The sequence below is a fragment of the Beta vulgaris genome, chromosome 5 (genome assembly GCF_026745355.1).
Source record: "Beta vulgaris subsp. vulgaris cultivar EL10 chromosome 5, EL10.2, whole genome shotgun sequence".
NCBI classification, from domain to species: Eukaryota; Viridiplantae; Streptophyta; class Magnoliopsida; order Caryophyllales; family Amaranthaceae; genus Beta; species Beta vulgaris.
This window is the reverse complement of record NC_079206.1, coordinates 63,411,006-63,429,860: the sequence shown is the minus strand read 5'-3', so window position 1 is coordinate 63,429,860 and position 18,855 is coordinate 63,411,006. Positions and strand designations below refer to the sequence as shown.

At 34.8% G+C, this 18,855-nt stretch overlaps 2 protein-coding genes and 2 non-coding genes across 4 annotated transcripts; all 4 read right to left on the bottom strand.

The window, feature by feature from the left end:
• Positions 1-1,194: 1,194 nt before the first annotated feature.
• Positions 1,195-3,424, bottom strand: LOC104894435 (cationic amino acid transporter 5). The gene has a single exon (XM_010680661.4). The coding sequence runs from the start codon at positions 3,199-3,201 to the stop codon at positions 1,465-1,467; it is 1,737 nt and encodes a 578-aa protein (XP_010678963.1). The 5' UTR covers positions 3,202-3,424; the 3' UTR covers positions 1,195-1,464.
• Positions 3,425-3,787: 363 nt separating this feature from the next.
• TRNAP-UGG (transfer RNA proline (anticodon UGG)) lies at positions 3,788-3,859 on the bottom strand. The gene has a single exon. It is a non-coding gene; the product is annotated as a tRNA-Pro (tRNA).
• A 77-nt stretch (positions 3,860-3,936) lies between these two features.
• TRNAP-AGG (transfer RNA proline (anticodon AGG)) lies at positions 3,937-4,008 on the bottom strand. Its single transcript has one exon. It is a non-coding gene; the product is annotated as a tRNA-Pro (tRNA).
• A 1,545-nt stretch (positions 4,009-5,553) lies between these two features.
• On the bottom strand, positions 5,554-11,069 carry LOC104894434 (monocopper oxidase-like protein SKU5). The gene is made up of 9 exons (XM_010680659.4): positions 10,622-11,069; positions 9,316-9,425; positions 8,952-9,222; positions 8,722-8,860; positions 7,991-8,357; positions 7,357-7,722; positions 7,193-7,271; positions 6,517-6,713; positions 5,554-5,901 (listed from the first exon to the last, which is right to left on the bottom strand). The coding sequence occupies exons 1-9, from the start codon at positions 10,766-10,768 to the stop codon at positions 5,772-5,774; spliced, it is 1,806 nt and encodes a 601-aa protein (XP_010678961.1). The 5' UTR covers positions 10,769-11,069; the 3' UTR covers positions 5,554-5,771.
• Positions 11,070-18,855: the final 7,786 nt, after the last annotated feature.

Genomic DNA, 18,855 nt, shown 5'->3' with positions numbered 1-18,855 from the left:
AGCACATTGGTTGGTAAAGCAGGCAAAGCATGCTAAGGAAATACCCCAACATAATGTTGGGGGTAAGGATCGAACCCTTGATCTCAAGGATCAGAGGGGAGTGTTCTACCACATGAGCTAGCTCCTCATCCTTAAGGAAATCAAATCTGTATCAGAAAAGATTAGGTGTCTTATAATTTTAACAATTATCAAAAAGATTTCTGTCATTGGTGTTACAAAAATCCAAGATACTCAATTTGTCCATTAATATTTTTTTAGTGAAAGAGCAGTGTATAGTTTACTTGATGGACAACCATTGTTGTTGTTATGTGAATGATGGCGTGATAGAAAAGATATAATCGGATAAAGATATAATAAGCATGTGGTCAATAGGAGTTGATGAGATGCATGTTGTGATAGTGTGATTATGTTGACTGTTGAGTCGTTTTCAAGTAAAAGTCACCAAAAGCATGTGTTAAGCTTATTTAAGGGTTTAGTATTCAGCTTTGTTAATGCGTGTATGTTGTTTTTGTCATTTTTGTAGCATGTCATTAAGAATAACTAATTATTGAATGAGTTCTAAGAATGATGATTGTGTTACGAATGATAATCGAAAGTAATCTAAAGGGGAAAGTAGCCTCATCTGAGTCGACGGATGAGGTGATACAAACAGTGTCCCATGGACTGTGAACCTTGAAGCCCCACATGAAAACTTGCTCATTGTTCTGTGGGGCGATAATCGGACAATATATCAGGTTATGCGAAACCATGCAAAACAAGAGTCATATGAAAATGGCTGTGCCATATGTAATATGTAATTTCAGCAGAATCCAAAATTGGACAATTGTGAATATGCGTGATGAGTGTGACAATTGCATATGACAAGGTCTTCTGGTTGCCAACATTTTTGCATTTTAGGATGTATTATGTTCAGTTAATTTGGACTTGTTAAAGCTTTTTTGATCTAAGCTTACTATAATATGTGAACCTATTGGAACTTGTGAAATTGTTTTTTTTTTTAATTAATTTTTTCTTTAATTTTTTAAATAAGTTTAAACACATCCATAGAGGAAATCTGGAAGATTATAGTGCAAGCTTATCTTGTGTGATACTTATTTGCATCCATGTATACCTGGCATCTGTTCTTTGGTACTTGGTGTATTAGACGTGCTTTTCTAATTGTTGTAATATTGATGATTGGTAATTAAAAATCTGTAGTAGATGATGCTGTCCAATTCTTTCATCATTGCTAATACAATTTCAAGTACAATACTATGGTGCCTAATGCATATGGTAAAGCTCAGATTTAGATTACTAGAAGAACATTGAATATGCATAGAGGATTAATATATGATGATAACTGTAGTATATCCTTGTATATGGTTTCTCTAAATTTAGAATTTTCACTTTTCAAGACAATTTTGGGGATTTTCATGAATCTCATTGACATCATCCTGTTACGATGGCCACTTTGCGGTGCTTTTGTTAGGTACTTTCTGAACCTCCAACAAGCTTTTGATGTGCCATGTCATATGTTGCATGAAGACCAAAGATCAAGTAGTATATTAACATGATGATTGTGCAGATGCCAAATCTTATGAAAGCTTCAGTGCTTAGTGAACCCATTAGAAAGATATTTAAGGCAATTGACATGGATGGAAGCCATGGAACAAAAGGAACACCCCAGAACTTCGGTGTACGTTGCTGAGGCAATTTGATTGCTATCGCCATGGTTGCTAAAAACCAACATGGGACTGTTATAGTGTAGCCTAACCAGCCTTGGGGATTTGAACTCCAATAGGCTGCACTTCCCATAGAAGCTGCAATAATTGTCAGCAATGATACAGTTAGTGTCCAGCGATTTCTGTGATTGGTGACTCCTTTCGCGTAATACCTTCTCACAAGAAGTGCTACTGCCATCATCATGAAGATAAACAAGGTGCTGATAGACAATAAGCTTGATAACGCATCTAAGCTTGAGAAGAAAGCAAAGCCAGCACTTAAGATAGTAGTCAAGAGTGTGGCATTTATGGGAGTGCTTGTTTTCGGGTGCACGAAAGCAAACAATGGCGGGATCATGTGAGCTCGTGCTATATGAGTCAAATAACGGGCTTGTCCAAGTGATCCTACTAGTAAAACTGTTGTCATTCCCTTTAGAGCACCAAGAGCTACCAGAGGCTTTGCCCACTTCAATCCCACACTCTGGAATGCAATGGAGTAGGCAGCGTCTGGATCGATTTTTGTATAAGGCTGCATCATACTAAGTGAAAGAGCCATCAAGCAGTATATCACTATGATACAAGACATTGACCCAAGTAAGCCAATTGGTATATCTATTGCTGGGTTTCTTGTTTCTTCAGCTAAGTTCGCTATGGTGTCAAATCCACCATAAGCAAAATAGACAACTGCTGCTGCCTGGAAAATCCCTTTTACTCCAAAGGGAAGAAATGGTGTCAAATTTGATGTTTTCCCATGTGAAAATCCCGCGATAATTACAAAGATTATCACAACAGTATTCACTGCTGATGCAATCCAGTTAAAGATGGAAGTTTTCTTTGTGCTGAGGATTGCTAAAGTGGAAGCAATTATTAGAACTCCAACAGCAATAGGATCCAAAAGGTTGAACCCTTTTGCAAGATTTGTATGAAATCGTAATGAATTTGGCTCTCGGTTTAACAGAGTAGTGAAGTACGATGTCCAACCTCGAGCAACTGCTGCACTCCCAACAATGCCTTCTAAAAGTATGTTCGCGGCTGCTATGAACGCCACAAACTCTCCTAACTCAATTCTCAGGTAAGCAAATGAACCCCCTGCTACTGGAATCTCTACTGCAAATTCTGTGTAGCAGAAAACAGAAAGCATAGCTGAGAACCCTGAAACTATATATGACAGTACAATAGCTGGTCCAGCATGATCATGAGTTTCTTGACCAGTAAGAACAAAAATTCCTGTCCCAATAACTGACCCAAATCCAAACCAGATCAAATCCCACCAATTTAGGCACCGTTTCATGTCGTTCTTGCTCTGCTGTCGAATCTCACCAAGCTCATCTGCGTCGTTTGATCGACTCATCATACGATCTTTGAACCGGTAGCATGTCTGTGAGACTTCCAACTTGTATGCATTCCAGCTTGTGAAAGACTCTCCTGGTAAGAAATCACACTTGTTTAGTTTCCAGTATTGTGGTGGGTTTACAATGCTTGGTTCTGTTGCAGTAGCCATTGTTTTTGGCTCTATTATTTGTGTGTGGTTCTGTTTATTTCTAATGGAAGTGTTCTTGTAGCTTGAATTGTAGTCGCATCAGTAGGTAAGTATTGACTTAGGAGACTTGGACTTGATTTTAAGGTTATGAATGAATGAAATTCATTTGTTTGTCTACATAGAAAGCTCAATATAGAGTTATAGACTTTTCTTTACACATCTTTCTCCTGTCATCCTGTGTTTTAGCTCATCATGTTTTAGTTTGTTGTAGGAAGCTTCAAAGATGTGGGGCCTGTGTATTAATTTTTAGGCATTGTTTGGTTCATTTTCCAATTGCCATGTGCTCATGTCAAGACGTGGCAGACTCGCAGTCATTCTAAACCTCTTATAGGTAGATCTGTTAGATATAAGTTTCCTTACAACAAATATTATTTGTCTGTAAAAATATCATTTGTGTTGTTTTCTCCTTATTTGTTATACGAAATACAAACAATATTTTTATATACACAAACAATATATGTTACACGAAAACTTGTGTCAGATATATATACCTGTTAGAGATTTATCAAAAAAATATTAAGGCTAACTTTAAAAAAAATAAAGATTAGGGGCATTCCGAGAATCGAACTCGGGACCTCTCGCACCCAAAGCGAGAATCATACCACTAGACCAAATGCCCAGCTTATTAATGTTTCTTTGGTAATAAATAATTTGTTTTTAGTTACAGTTGATTGTAAAATTAAAACATGATAACTTGGGGCATTCCGAGAATTGAACTCGGGACCTCTCGCACCCTAAGCGAGAATCATACCACTAGACCAAATGCCCTTTCGTTGGAAAATTGCGACTAACATTTATTACATATTAGTTTACTTGCTCAAACGTATTTGTGTCATTTATATAAATGCTTACTCTCCACCTTTTTAAAAAAAAAAACTAAAATTTTGCCTCAAATCCACCTAACTATAATTTCTTTTGAACCTTCTTTAAACCACATGTAAAATAGTAGGTTTTGAAATTGGAAACAAGGAAGTATATTAGTGTTTTTTGCAAGTTCCAAGTTTGCTATCATCTAGTGTTCTACCCCTTGCAAAACTAGGTAAGTTGATAATAAATAATGGAATATTGAAAATAAATTTACAAAAAAGTGATATTTTGGAAAGGGGGTTTTATTATGCTAATAATGTTTATGATACAATTTTACTTTCAAATATGTATCTTTTTTCATAAATTTCTATCATCATTGGATACCAACATTTAGAATGATAGCAAATGTAATAGAGATTTATAAAGAAGACAAAATTTTGGATTGATAAATACCCCTTCCGTTTCAATAAGTTTTTCTTATATTGACCAATTATTCTCACATAATGATTCTGAATAGGGAGAACCAATATTCTACTCCTTTCTCATTAATTATGTAAGATTTATGCAATTTCTCAATTCTTGATCACGATGGACTCCCTTAATATTAGACTCTTAAGTTTTGTATATATCTCCTAATATCATCTTAGTTTGTTGGCCTGTGCAATGCCCGGTTATTGCAAGTAACATTATACTGAATATGTGATGAATCAAGTAAAATATGATTATACTTTTACTGAATAAATTTAGTTGCTTGTGGTTTATGATTTCTATCTTATCAAAAGTATTATAAGAAATATAGTTGTTAATTTTTAATCAATATTAGCACAAATTTGGTTATCCATCAATAAAGTAAAACAACTTTTAAATGGATTTACTTAATTAATCTATAGTTGGATTTTTGTATTCTTCAATATCACAAATTCGTTACTTCTTAAATTGTATGCGAATTAAGGATATTATTGTTGATTATTTTGTGAAAAAATAAAATAAGTTGGTTAGTTGAAAAATAATGTAATGATTTCATTTTCTTTATGTTTCTATTTAGCTATACGTACACATAAATAAAAAATAATAATTACATTTCACATAGCTTGAGAATAAATTTAGTTGCTTTTATTTTATGATTATAGTTTTTATCAGAAGTAAAGTATAAAAGAATTAGTTGTTACTAAACTAAGTTGAGGAATGAAATTCTAAAATTGTAAGGGATAGAGGTAGTACTACTTTTTTTTTAGATATTTTTTTTCATGATCTGAACAAAAAATGTATTGAACGATTTTGAGTTAACCATATCTGCCCTAATAAACATGAAGGCTCATGCGTGTCGATGTCGATTGATGGTGTCCTTATCAAAAAAATATCTGCCCTAATAAGCTGTACTACAGAGGTTGGAGCAAGCTCGCCATCTAGATAATTGGACATTGGTTGTGGGTGCGCAAGAGCCATTGCTAATAAGATTTACACCCCAAAGATTCACTCATCTATTTAAAACTATAACACCACCACTTAAACTTCTAAAAGGAAATAGATGTGACATGAAGTAAGGTGTAAACCAAAAATGGTAACTGTTAGTACAGGAATTCTATCTGCTCCAAAATTCAGCTAATGTAAAGAATAACGAGAACAATATGTGACTTCTAACATTTTAACTTCGCATCTAGGAAGGCACCTTTGGCGCACATCTTCAACTGATGAAGTTAAGTGAAGTGAATGATCATGTTCTACTAAAAGCATGCTACTGAGTTAAGAGACATGTAAATTATAAGGGTACTAATAGCTAAAGCAACCAGCGTTGTAGTGCTTACGCAAGCAAGTTGCTGCATGCCTGAAAAGTCTATCCTCTGAGATTGATCCCTGTGATAAGAAGGAAAAGAAATTAACCAATTGCTCAATTGAAAGATCTTTTATTGTGACTATGGTGTTTAGTCTTGTGTATGCAAGGATATGAAAGGCCAAGTCCAGTGCTCGAATGTCACGAAGAGATAGATGAACAAACTGCAATAGTGCAATCACTGCTTTACTACGGTATCTTACTATCTTCAGAGGGGAACATATTCTTAACGACTTGTTTGGAAGCCAGTAATTAAGGGTTTGATGGCTCTCAAGTTCTATGTAATTTTGTAAAGTATCAAGCCACTCCCCATGATAATGTAACTTCATCTCCGAGCATATCTTTTCAAAATAAATTTCCATCTCTACTTAATACCACCTCTAAAGTGGATATCGATGGTAATGGAAATTTTATGAAGAGAAAGAGGTATTAGGAGATGAACAGGCATTACCATGGAATTTGGCATGAGATTTTCTGCACAAATTAGCTACAAATAATTACTATTTATAAACATTTATTACTGCCTACAAAACGAGCTGCAAGAGTTTCATGCTTGGAAGAATGGGGACAAGATGTGACAGAAAAAGCAGGGGGGAGGAGAGTTCATGTGCAGAATTTCTATTTATATGTCATCTTACCTCTGTAAGGCTGATAATAAGCCGCAGTATATTGTGTTATCTGGCAAAGCAACCTCATTATTGTCCTTTTCATGATTCAGAACACTCAAATAAACCTCCTGTCCTAAATACCAAGAATTCAAATTCTCAGCTCGGAGATTCCAAATGCCGGAGTTGTCAAGTGAAACCATAATAGCAGTCCATGCTCCAGGATAGACCTGTACGTGGAGTATATAAGTTCAAAATTATCGTTTCTGTCACAAACAACATGATTTAGTGATGCATTACTAAATAGATACTCCCTAGTCCCTCCATCCCGGAATATACTTCCTTTTAAAGGTCGGAATTTGTTAATTTGGCCATTAATTTGTTTACATTGTCAAAGTAATACTGTTAGATTCGTCTTTACGGATACTTCCAACACATAATCATTAGAATATCATTGTTCAGAAAAAAAAATACTACGTCTTTCAGCAGAGTTAATCCAGAACTGAATAATGTAAAGGGGGATCAACAGATTACAGGAATCCCACCTATTGCCTGCAAAAAAGCTGATACTGATAGACTAATTGTAAGCCAATGAAAGCAAAATGAGAATTTGTAATTTACCAAGTAAAACAGGAACATCGCTTTCTACAAGCAACGTTATACAGGACATACCACTCTATAATAGACTAAACAGTAATAGAACAAGTACCTGAGTGGTGCAACGAGCCACAGCATCATCTTTGTTGTAGGCGGACCTGCTGTTCTCAGACCACATCCCGTAATCCATCCTAGAAATTCAAATGGGAACTTCATAAGCTGTGTTTCAACTTCCAGGGTATGGAGAAAAATATCTACAGTGCAGTTTGAGCTTACCCAACAACAAAGAAGGCATATCCATCCAAATGATAAGTTTGAACAGTTGTACCACTATTTTGCAGTATAATCTCCACGAAGCCTTTGTAAGTTGCATTTATTAACGAAGTGTCTAGTCTTGAAGATCTGTTCATTGGTCTGCTCGGAAAATCGAGCTTGTACACTCCAGGTACGTTATAAAGCTGGGCAAGCTTTAAAGGTGTTGAAGGCGTAAAGTAGGATAACCCATTGAGAGTTGTATGCCACTTCCCATCTATAAGCTCTGCAGGTTTACTTAAAAGCACATAAACATCCGTGACTGTGATTTGACCGTATCTGAAAGACCCCTGAGGGTTTGGACGAGCAGCACTTGCAGTCAAATTCCACCTGCAGAAATGTCATTTATGAAGAATGCAAGATCGGTCAGCTAAAACAGGAGATCGAAGGAAAATCTTATAATGGGAAAACCACTGATAGACGAACTGTGAATTTAGCATATTTACTAATTGACCTTCGTCTGTTACAAAGACCTCCTATAATATAATACTAGACATGAAAATTAATAAATGAAAGGTATACAGCACTCGAGCAACACTTAATAAAGTTAGAATTAACAAGTTTAAGATAAATTTTACTGATGGCAGAAAAATGCAACCTTATGGATTTTGCTTGATTCATAGAGTAAGATGGGTCTAAATCAGTAGGAGGAGCTGGAAGAGGACCTGAAGCGGGTCCCTGAGAATTGGAGTAGTGCAAGACAGCAACACCAACAGCGCTACCCCCAGAAGAAGAAGTTTTTACAAACCGAGGACTGGCAACAATGTAGTAGTCACTGCTGGCATCTTGATCCATAGTGACTAAGAATGAGTAGGACTGACCAACATGAATATCCAAGTCCGTGTATTGCTGCTGAACTGTGTATGACCCTTCAGTCTCAACAAGAATTAGATTGTGATTCTGGATTCTGAAATTCAAGCTGGTAGAGATACCAACATTAGACACTCGTACACGATAAGTCTTTCCTGTTTCCATAAAGACGGATATGAGAAAAAGGGATGCAGACATTATGATGCGTCAGCAGTTTCACAGAAAAACTAATAGCTTCTAGGTTGGGGACTGAGGGGGGATAGCTCCATGCATGTTGGATATATGATAAATTGGCATGCCACGTATCAGCTATTTAGCATGAAAAACACAACAACGTAGTAAACATTTAGAGAACTCCAATCCCTGTGTTGGATAGAGACAAAATACATGAACCTAAATGAATAAGGAAAAGCCTTCAGATTTCTTCCCTGAGTATGTGTATGCATTACAAAAATTTATGAAGAATATGTTACGATTCTGAACGCACCTTGTATGTTATCCAATATAGAAAAGGTGTACCTGGTTCAACATTCACTGACAAGAATTGAAAATTTCCACGAACAAGATTTGTGTCATAGCGATAAGGACCTAGTCCATTGAAAAGCACACCATCAGGAGCGCCAAGGTCCTGTCCTCTGTCAAGGTCCTTCCGAAGTTCCTATTATCCCAATGAAGGAAGTTAATTTCACCAATTTCTGAAGAATATTCAGTTTCCTCTACTAGAAAGAGGTATAGAAGTTCATAGGTACCTTGTGATTCTTTATATACCAATCACTAATCAAAAGAGTAATGTCTCCGTCTGGGGTCCCAAACGGTATGGGGATGATTTCCCTGTTATTTATAGTGATGCCCCCATATCCACCAGAAGCTCTCTGAAAATTCAAGGATGGAAAGTAAAAGAAACTCCCGATCTGGTCTTTAACTTGAAAATCGTATGTCCAGTTCCAGCCAGCAGGGATAGGGCAATTTGTCCCTGAGACACCATCCTGCCAAGATTCCTTCCTCTGTTGTACACCAGCCCTGCAATTGCCTAAGCATATTAAAATGTCTTTTATCAAGTGTCAACTGCTAACAATGCCAAGTCTAATCATCACTCAAGTCACTGAAATTTACCAAGTTAGAAGCAGTGGCTCATCAAGATCATTCCTAACATTAACGACGACATTCCAGTTAGTTGTAACATTGAGAATTGGTCCTGGGAATTGCCCATTGATAGCAATAACCTGGTATATTATAGTAGTACAATGTACAGAAGGTTAGAACTTAGAATCTCATATTATAGTTAACAATTACACATGAATTGTCAATGAGAAAAGGGAAAAAACATACAAACTGAAACTATAAACAAGAGAATCTAACTCAATACGAAAGAAATCGAGCTTCCTTTCTTTGTGACGGATATAAAATACTGAGACAGGGACATCTACTTGTCAATTTTTGACCAACACCAAACCCAAATATAGCTGTAGTATAGAATATTGCAACAAAGAGATAACGAAAGGCCCAAAGTGACAGCTGCCCAGAATGCTGAATTTCTCATATGCAAACCCTAAGAATTGTGCCACAGCATAAGACCAAATGCACACTAGGAGATGAAGCCGAACACAGCATCTCAACGAAGTAGGATCACAATGTACATTGGTTTCCATGTTCCAAGACAAACTGAACTCTAAGGCTATGCATTACTCCCAACTTAAGAACTAGGAAAGCGCAATATAAACTAGTAGTTTTTCACAAAAGTTGCCAATAGCAATTTATATTGTATTCCAATCACAAGACTTTCTCTTTTTCATGAGACCATTTCTTCCTTCCAAACTTCACCAGACCTTGCAATATAGTGCTAACTAGAAAGATTAAAGAACCAATGCACCAACGCTGAAAAATTTCGAACCCAAGTCATTTTCTAGTCTCATATGACCATATGAGCATGACTCCTAAGCAACAATCCCAACCAATGTGGAGCAGTAGAAAAAGCAATGCACAAAGGCCTAGGCCCTGCTACAGAATCTCTCAGTCTGGTTACATCTTACATGGGTCAAGTTTCCAAAAGGTGCTTTAACTGAATTTTAGTACTATAACCCTAATTCAGCACAAACTTGCAGAAAATGCAACTCAATCATCATGCAATAAGTAGTAAAAAGCAGGCCAAATACCTTATTCTCAAAAATAGCAATTAAACTATTTGAAGAGTGAAACAAACACAAATTCTCTAGTTTATGAAATTATACCTCAAATTTTTACCAATTATGAACCTTTCAAGTTTCAACCTTTTTACTGAAAATAGCACTACTACTATAAGTCTATAAAACCACCGACACTAGCAACCCAGAAAATTAAAGTATTAAACCAAGCAATTAAAGACTTAATACAGCAATAATAAATTAAAAAATCCAAAAAAAATAAAAATAAAACACAAAACCTGCTGTTTAGATCCAAGAGGGGAAGCAGTGATATATGAAACTCTCCAATCAAAAAACACATATGGGTCTCCTCCATAACAAGATCTAAACAAACATAACAAATGAATTGATAAAATGATGCCCCATAATTTAGCAAAAAAGGGCATTTCTTTGATTCTTTCTCTCTTTAATTTTCTCTCTTCTGTTTAGATTTGAGAGAGAAAATGGAGGATAAGTGGGTAAAGTAGAGTGTAGAGTTACAGAGAACCTTCACATGGAAAGTGGCCATTGTTCTGGTGGGAAACTAAGCTAAGCAGTCTTCTTTCTAGTCAGCAATGGGTCCCATTTGTTTTGGGATTTTCAGACCCAGAAAAGATGGGACCCTTGTGCTTAAGGTGTAATAGTGATGATTGATTGGTGGCTTTTTGAATTGTTTTGGGCAATTGAGTTTGCTTTAAACTGTGTTGATCGTGCTCACTTTTTTCCACCTTTGGTTGATCCAAATGTACTTTTGACCATTTTATTTTTATGGAGTGTAGATTGGAACTCTAGATGCAAGCAATGTTATATTTTTAAGTGCAATGATGTAATGTTAATATTGCTATTATGTATTAAGAATATTTTGGTCTATTGGTTAAGATTAATATGATGTGAACGATATGTTATAGGTTTGAATCTCTCCTCCCTTTTTTTGTATTTTGTACTAAATACTAATTCCTAATGAATTTAGTTTTACACCAAATAAAGCTTGATTTAATGGTAAAGATTTGACCTTATGATTTCAATGGATCAAAGTCAAACCCAACTTAGGAGCTTACATGACCTGCAAATCTGACTAATAAATATGCTAGAGGTGTCAATTTAATAAGGCTCTTTCTTTACATACTTTTAGATCCAATAAGAGAACTAGGTTTAATGTTTTGGTGTGACAAAATGAAGTAGCCTATAAATTACAAGTAGTCAAGTGCATCATTAGTTTCACAGTAGATATGAGTAGAGGTCGTAGTAAGAAACATTATACATGTTAACCTAATACTACTTCAAATTCATTAATGAGTCCGTTTTTTGTGCAACACGCCACACGGAATAAAAACCGTGTGGCTGGCGCGTGACAGACAAACACTAGGGCAGCGTGTACGTGACATCATCTCAAAAAAAAAAACTGTTTCTTTCCTCTTCCCCTTACACTTTCCATTTCTCTTCGGTCCTCCATCCTCCTTCCTCAATCTTTGATCTTCGCTCGTCACTTGTCACTCCTCGAATTCACGAGAGATTCTGATTTCTTTGATTTTTATTTTTATTTTTTGATTTCTAAGATAATTTCTACTGCATCTTCTGCTGCCAATTTCATCAACGTACTCATAATATTTTTTTTTCAATCCTCTTGTAAAATTGAAGGGAATTTGTGATCTTGAATTGATTGTCTTTGTTCTGGAATTGATTTTGTAATTGTTTCAAGAGATTGAACTGATTCAGCTGAGGAGAGAGAAAAGGAAAAAAAATTGTTTCTTGCTCACTTCATTTTTACCCGCCATTTTTTCAATTCTTTGCTTTGTCTCTTTTCTTCTTTCAGGTGTTTGTGAAAGTGGGTAATGTGTAATTGTAATGTAGAAGATTGGAGTTTTTATAGGAGAGAAATTCAAGTGTGAAAATATGCAGACATGGTTGAAGGTGTTTGATGAGAGAGAAAGATGTGTTTGAGAGGGTGAGTTCATCAAGGATTCACGCTCTCTTTCTTTTGATGAAGAGAGAGGAGATTTGATGAAGATAGAGGAGATTGTGGTGGAGGAAGAGAGAAGATTTGAGTTTTTTATTTTATTTTTCATTAGTAAAAGTAATCTCTTATAATTATAAAAGTAACTTCCAATTCAGTAAAAGTAACCTTTTATAATGACAAAAAGTAACCCTTAGTTTCAGTAATAGTAACCTCTTATAATTACAAAAAGTAACCCCTATTTACTGTAGAAGTAACCCTTTATAATTACAAAAGTAACCCCTTATAATTACAAAAAGTAACCTCTATTTACTGTAAAAGTAACCCCTTATAATTAAAAAGTAACCCCTAATTTCAATAAAAGTAACCCCTTATAATTACAAAAGTAACACCTACTTTTAGTAGGAGTAACTCATTAACATTACAAAAAGTAACCCCTAATTGTAGTAAAAGTAACCACTAGTTATAGTAAAAGTAATCCCCTTACAGTTACAAAAAGTAACTTATACATTCAGTAAAAATAACCCTTATTTATAGTAAAAGTAACCCCTATTCATAAAAAAAAGTAACCCCTTATAGTTACAAAAGGTAACCTATACTTTCAATAAAAGTAACCCGTTAGCATTATAAAAAGTGATCCCTAGTGTCAGTAAAATAACCCCTTAGCATTAATGGGTTACTTGTACCTTTCTTATGAAAATTTTCTATAAACATTTCAAGTTATTATATAATAATTAGAGTTACTTTTGCGAACATATGAGGTTACTCGAACAAATAAATAAGGTTACTCAAACATGTAATTAGGGTTACTTTTATTAACTAATGATGTTACTTTTATAATATAATGGGTCATTTGAAAAATATATGAGGGTTACTTGTAGAATAAATGGGTTACTCGTATGATAAAATAAGGGTACAAATAATAATAGTTATTATTATGAAGTAATGTGTTCCTCTTATCATAAAATAAGGTTACAAACACAAACTTTTATTATAAGGCCTAGCTTGGACTTATTATTAGCTGGCTACGTCCTTATTTATCAATGTGTTAATAGTAAAATTCTAGAGGAAATAAGAGGAGAGAGAAAATATGTAAAAAAAAATAGGGGAAATAAGAGGAGAGAGAAAATGAGGCAAAAAAATAGGATAAAATGAGAGACACATCAAAGAGAAAAAAAAAAAGAAAAAAAAAGAGTTTTAAAAAAAAATTAGAGAAAAAGGGAAAGGGGGCGTGCTTGACACATGAGAGAAGGGGAGGGGTTAGTTAGAGGAAGAGGGATCAATGCGTAGATGGTGCACCAAGGTGTAGGATGAGCATCATGCACCTTGTCCAAAACGCAAGGCAAGAAGAATAAAACGCACAATTCAACATGCAAAAAGTAATTGATTTGACAGCCAATGTACATTCCCTCTTACATCCAATGTACAAAATCGAAAATTCAAAAAGTAAATGATTTGACATTTACTGTTCACCATTTAATAACTGATTTGATGTCCCCCCATATACTGTTCACCACTTCTCTCTTTTCCACACTCAACCTCCTTGTACATTCTTGGCTTCGTGGTTGTTCATTAACAAAATCAAAATGTACAATACAGCCCCAGCTGAAAGTAACCCAATTCCTGAAGCTGATGTCAAGTGAGTAATTTGCAATCTTTGTACACTAGGTGTGTTGATGTTTGTTCACTAATGAAATTCAATATGTACAATTACAGTCTCATACCGAAATTCACCACTTCTTCTCTCTTTCCACACTCAACTCCTTGTACATCCTTGGCTTCATGGTTGTTCATTAATAAAATCAAAATGTACAATGACAATCCCCCAGCTGAAAGTAACCCAATTCATGAAGTTGATGTCAAGTGAGTAATTTGCAATCTTTGTACATGGGTGTGTTGATGTTTGTTCAGTAATGAAATTCAATATGTACAATTACAGTCCATACCGAAATATGTCAAGTGAGTAATTTCCATTCTTTGTACACTGGTGTGTTTGATGTTTGTTCACTATATAAATTCAATATGTACAATTACATTCTCATACCGAAATTCAATAAAATCACAATGTACATTGATGGTCATTGCTTTGATCACTGAAAATCCCTAAATGTACACTCGTAGATTATTGTACACCAAACCATATGCATTTGTACATTAAAAAAATTGTTTCACGTGATGAGAGAGAAAGAGCTGGTCCACTTTCAAAAATATTGCCAAAAGTCAGCCAGATGGGCAAGGTGTAGGATGCTCATCCTACACCTCGGTGCAGGATCTAATTTGCGAAGAGGGATGGCCACACCATTAGTTGAAGGTGTGGCCCGCCTCATATAAAAGTTTTTCTTCATTAATGAATACTCTTTAGTTTACTTGTTGTAAAGTTCGGAAACTTTGATAAAAAAATATTATCATTTTACTATTAAAGTATTATCATGTCATTTTACTATTAGATTATTTTTAATGTGATTTTTTCCACAATAAAACAACTTTCTAAAAATTTTACAATATGTAATTTAATATACAATGGTCAAAGTTATGAATAAAAATTACGAAAAATCAAACAATTTTTTTAAAAAAAGAGTTATGGCAATCTAAACCAATATACTATTTCCTTGAGAAAAAAGTATTCTAACTCTCAATTGTTGATTGTAATTTGCACCCAAAAAAGACATGTACCATTATTATTTTATTTTTTTTGTGAATCATATCCGGTTTCCGAAATTCATTTTTGGATCCGACTAATCCGGATTCGAGCCGGGTCAGACCCCAATTGGGGGGAAAGCTCTCCCAACACACATTGTTGCGTTTCCCGGTCTCGAACTCGAGACCTCTAGTTAAGCTAGAACAATTCCCTTACTAGTTTTTTTTTTTTTAATAAGGAGAAAAAGCTTAGGCTAACCCTCTAATCAGGGGGCCAACCTAAAACATCCTTGCGGATGATAAGGGAAAAATCTATACAGTACGGAGGAAACCAGTAGAATAAAGATTGGTGGCGATGCGCCTTCTTTGCCATGAAGTCAGTCGCTTGGTTAGCTTCCCGAAAACAATGACGAAACTGACACTCCACAAAAGACTGGGCATCCACCCCTACATCATTAATAATGTTAGAAATCTCCCAAGGAATACGCCACAAATTTTTCATTGAGTTAATGACTGGTAAGGGAGTTAATGCCCTTTCACTAGGCAGGTTTTTTCTTGTCTCAACGCTTCTGACTCATGGTCTATTCTTCCTGACTTTAGTAATCTGTCGGAGTTTCCTTCGTTTAGGTATTGGATCGAGGAATGCCATTTAATTAGTGATGGTGCTTCTATTTCGAAATTTGCTTTTGTTTGGTGGTTCATCTGGTTTACTCGAAATAAGGTCATTTTCAATGAGGAAATTTTTCCCTGTAAAGTTAGTTTCATGATTAGTAGTTTCTTTGCCCAATGGTCGAAAACTGCTGCAAATGCCGCACTGGCACATATAGCTACTTAACTACTAGCAAGCTATGACCTATGTGACATTTATCCTCTTTCATATCCACTCATGGGCCTGTAAGTTATGTGCAATAATTCAAATGATGGCCGAAATTTTCAAATGACCATCTATCTCCACCAGCACAATGGGCCGCTAATGCTGTCCCCTATCTCCCCAGTCCTCTCTAAAGCTCTTGAACTATCATTTCCCTCCAAAATTTATCTTCGTGGCTTTTAAGATGTACAAATTTTCTTTAGGCTTTAAGTGGTCCAAAAATTTCCCGCTTGATGGTTATGACTCAAACCAGTAGTAACAATGGGTGAAATTTTATTTGGTGTTAGAGCTCAAAGTGGACCTAATTAATTTGAGTAAATACGTAACATGAGCATTTGGGTCTAAATAGAAGTATCATGTTAGTTCAGTAGCCGAGCATTTTCGATTGTATAGATTTCATCTTAAGTATTTTTTTCAATTTTGTAATGATTGTCGTATAAGATTATGTGTAACGAGATTTTATTAATTAATTACGTTAATATCTAAATATAAGATATATAAATTGTTAAGTGGCAGTGCATTAGTATATGTAAAATAGATAACAAGAAATCGAGGATAATTCTTAACATGGTATGGTTCGATATCACATATTCACAATTTTGTACTCATGACCTTTAGATTTATCAAAGGATCACCTTAGGGGAACCTATCTTGGCAATAACCTAAGGTAGAATTGTGACGAAGACTCTTCTCTTGAATACATATATTCAAAACAATCTAATCATCCAATTTGAATGAAATTTAGTCAGTATGATTACTAATATGTACCCTTTCTTCCTAGATAGCTTTTTCAATTAGAAAAACTATTACACAACTATAGGGTATTCCTAAGTGTTGTTTATACAACTACATAATCAAACCTTAAAGAAGAAAAAGAGGCTTCTCGGTGAAGCAAACGGTTCCAAAAGCAAAATATATAATATTTTAATAGGTGGATTCATATCAAATAAGAAAATGAAAAATCTATTTAGAACAAACATAAATAAAAAAAATAAACACTCTATTTAAAAGCGGAAGGAGTACATGATTTGATCGTTTAGACCGATTAACCAAAGAACTTGGAATATTAAGTTGCTATTGTTATATGCAAGTTCTTATGCAATTAAAAAATTCAACCTAAACAAATTATACAGATTCCAGGTGTTGACCATATCCCACATGTTAAGGTTAACTCTTTACAAATATCAAGAGTTGATGAAATATATTACTACTATTTTCATACATGAATATTTCTTACTCAACATTACAATATCACATATAGTACATACATACCAACAAAAATTATTAAAAGAGACGGTCTAATTTTAATATAAAAGTAGACCTAGTAACTAAATGGATTAAACTAGTGACCGAAATAAATTAACCTAGTAACTATTGGGCTTCAATATTGGGCTTAGCATTGCCTAATTTTAATTTAAAAGTAGGCGGTCTCTTACAAGACAAACTCTACATACCAATTACATCGCCCCCTGAATCTTTCCAATTTTTTAAAAGAAAATTTATGGGTACACTGTCTATATATGTTACTGTCACATACTAGTATACTTGTACTACAATGAATAATATAGTACAAGTAATAAAGTTTATGTAATTATCAAATAGAGTTGACGATTTCAGCAGTTGAACCAACTCCTCCAATTAGTTACTCCTAGGACTAATAGATTGCTTATTGGCAACATCTGACAATCATTTTAGAGTAAAATAAAGTGATATAAAATCGCCAACTAATCTTTGAAAAGTATAAAATTATTGTCAAATTGCATGTTTATAAAAGGTATACAGTATATATCAAGACAAAATCATCATTATTTTCACGCCCTCTTCCTCCCTGTCCTCACATGCTCTCTCTATCCCTACCCTCACCCTCTCACTACTTGAATAGTTGAATACTCCCTCCGTTTCCTAAAAATCTTCCCACTTACTGTTCCTATAGATACCAAGGAAAATCAAGTTGTATGGGACATGGTGTGAGTAAAGTAGGAGAGAGAAAGGGGTTAATATAAATAAACAAATAAAAAGGGGTTAAAGTAGGAGAGAGAAAGGGAGTAAATTTGAATTAATAATGTAATGGTGGACCATATGATAGTGACATGAGAGGGTAAATAGAGAAATTTGTTTTGCCAAATAAGGAATAAAACAAAAGAGGGAAGATCTTTTGGAAACACCCTTAAACGAAAAGAGGGAAGATCTTTAGGAAACGGTGGGAGTATATAAGATCATTTCTTCATATACCCCTTTTTTTTGGTATCATTCATTTTCATATTGTTGTAATAATAGACTTTCTCAATTTTATGTAGAGTTCGTATTGTGTCGGACTCGTCCGACACAATATTCTCGTCGGACCACTTCACTTGGGTTTCAGTTGGTCTTTATTTTTTTTCAGGTAGTCTTCATTTTTTTTTCAGGTAGTCTTCATTTTTTTCCAGTTAGTCTTCCTTTTTTTTTCAGTTGGTTTCAATTTTTTTTCAGGTAGTCTTCAAATTTTTTCAGTTAGTCTTCATTTTTTTTCAGTTAGTCTTCATTTTTTTCCAGTTAGTCCTAAATTTTTTTCAGTTCGTCTTCATTATTTTCAGTTAGTCTAAATGAAAGTAAGTTACCTCTAAATGAAAGTAACTTAGGTCTAAGTGAAAGTAACTTAGGTCTAAATGAAAGTAAGTTAGGACTAAATGAAACCAACTTAGGTCTAAATGAAAGTAACTTACCTCTAAATGAAAGTATATAGTTTTCTCGATGAAGATAAGAGATGAAATCTGGGTCGTTGATGTTAGACATCCAATGGTAAGGATCGTCCCACGTGCGGCCATGAGCACTGAGTTTGAATGTGAGTTTCTTTTGAAGAGGTGGATCAATGGAATAAAAGCATGGTTGTAGTCATGAAAATGGAAATTGACCCACAACCATGCTGTGACGGTGACATTCTCTTTCGATTTATCAGCTTCAACAGCGGCACTCTCAGAATAGTACTGAAAATGTAACAGAAGAGGTGGGTCAAATCGAACGAGGAGTTGGATGAAAAACAAGCTGGAGGTTGG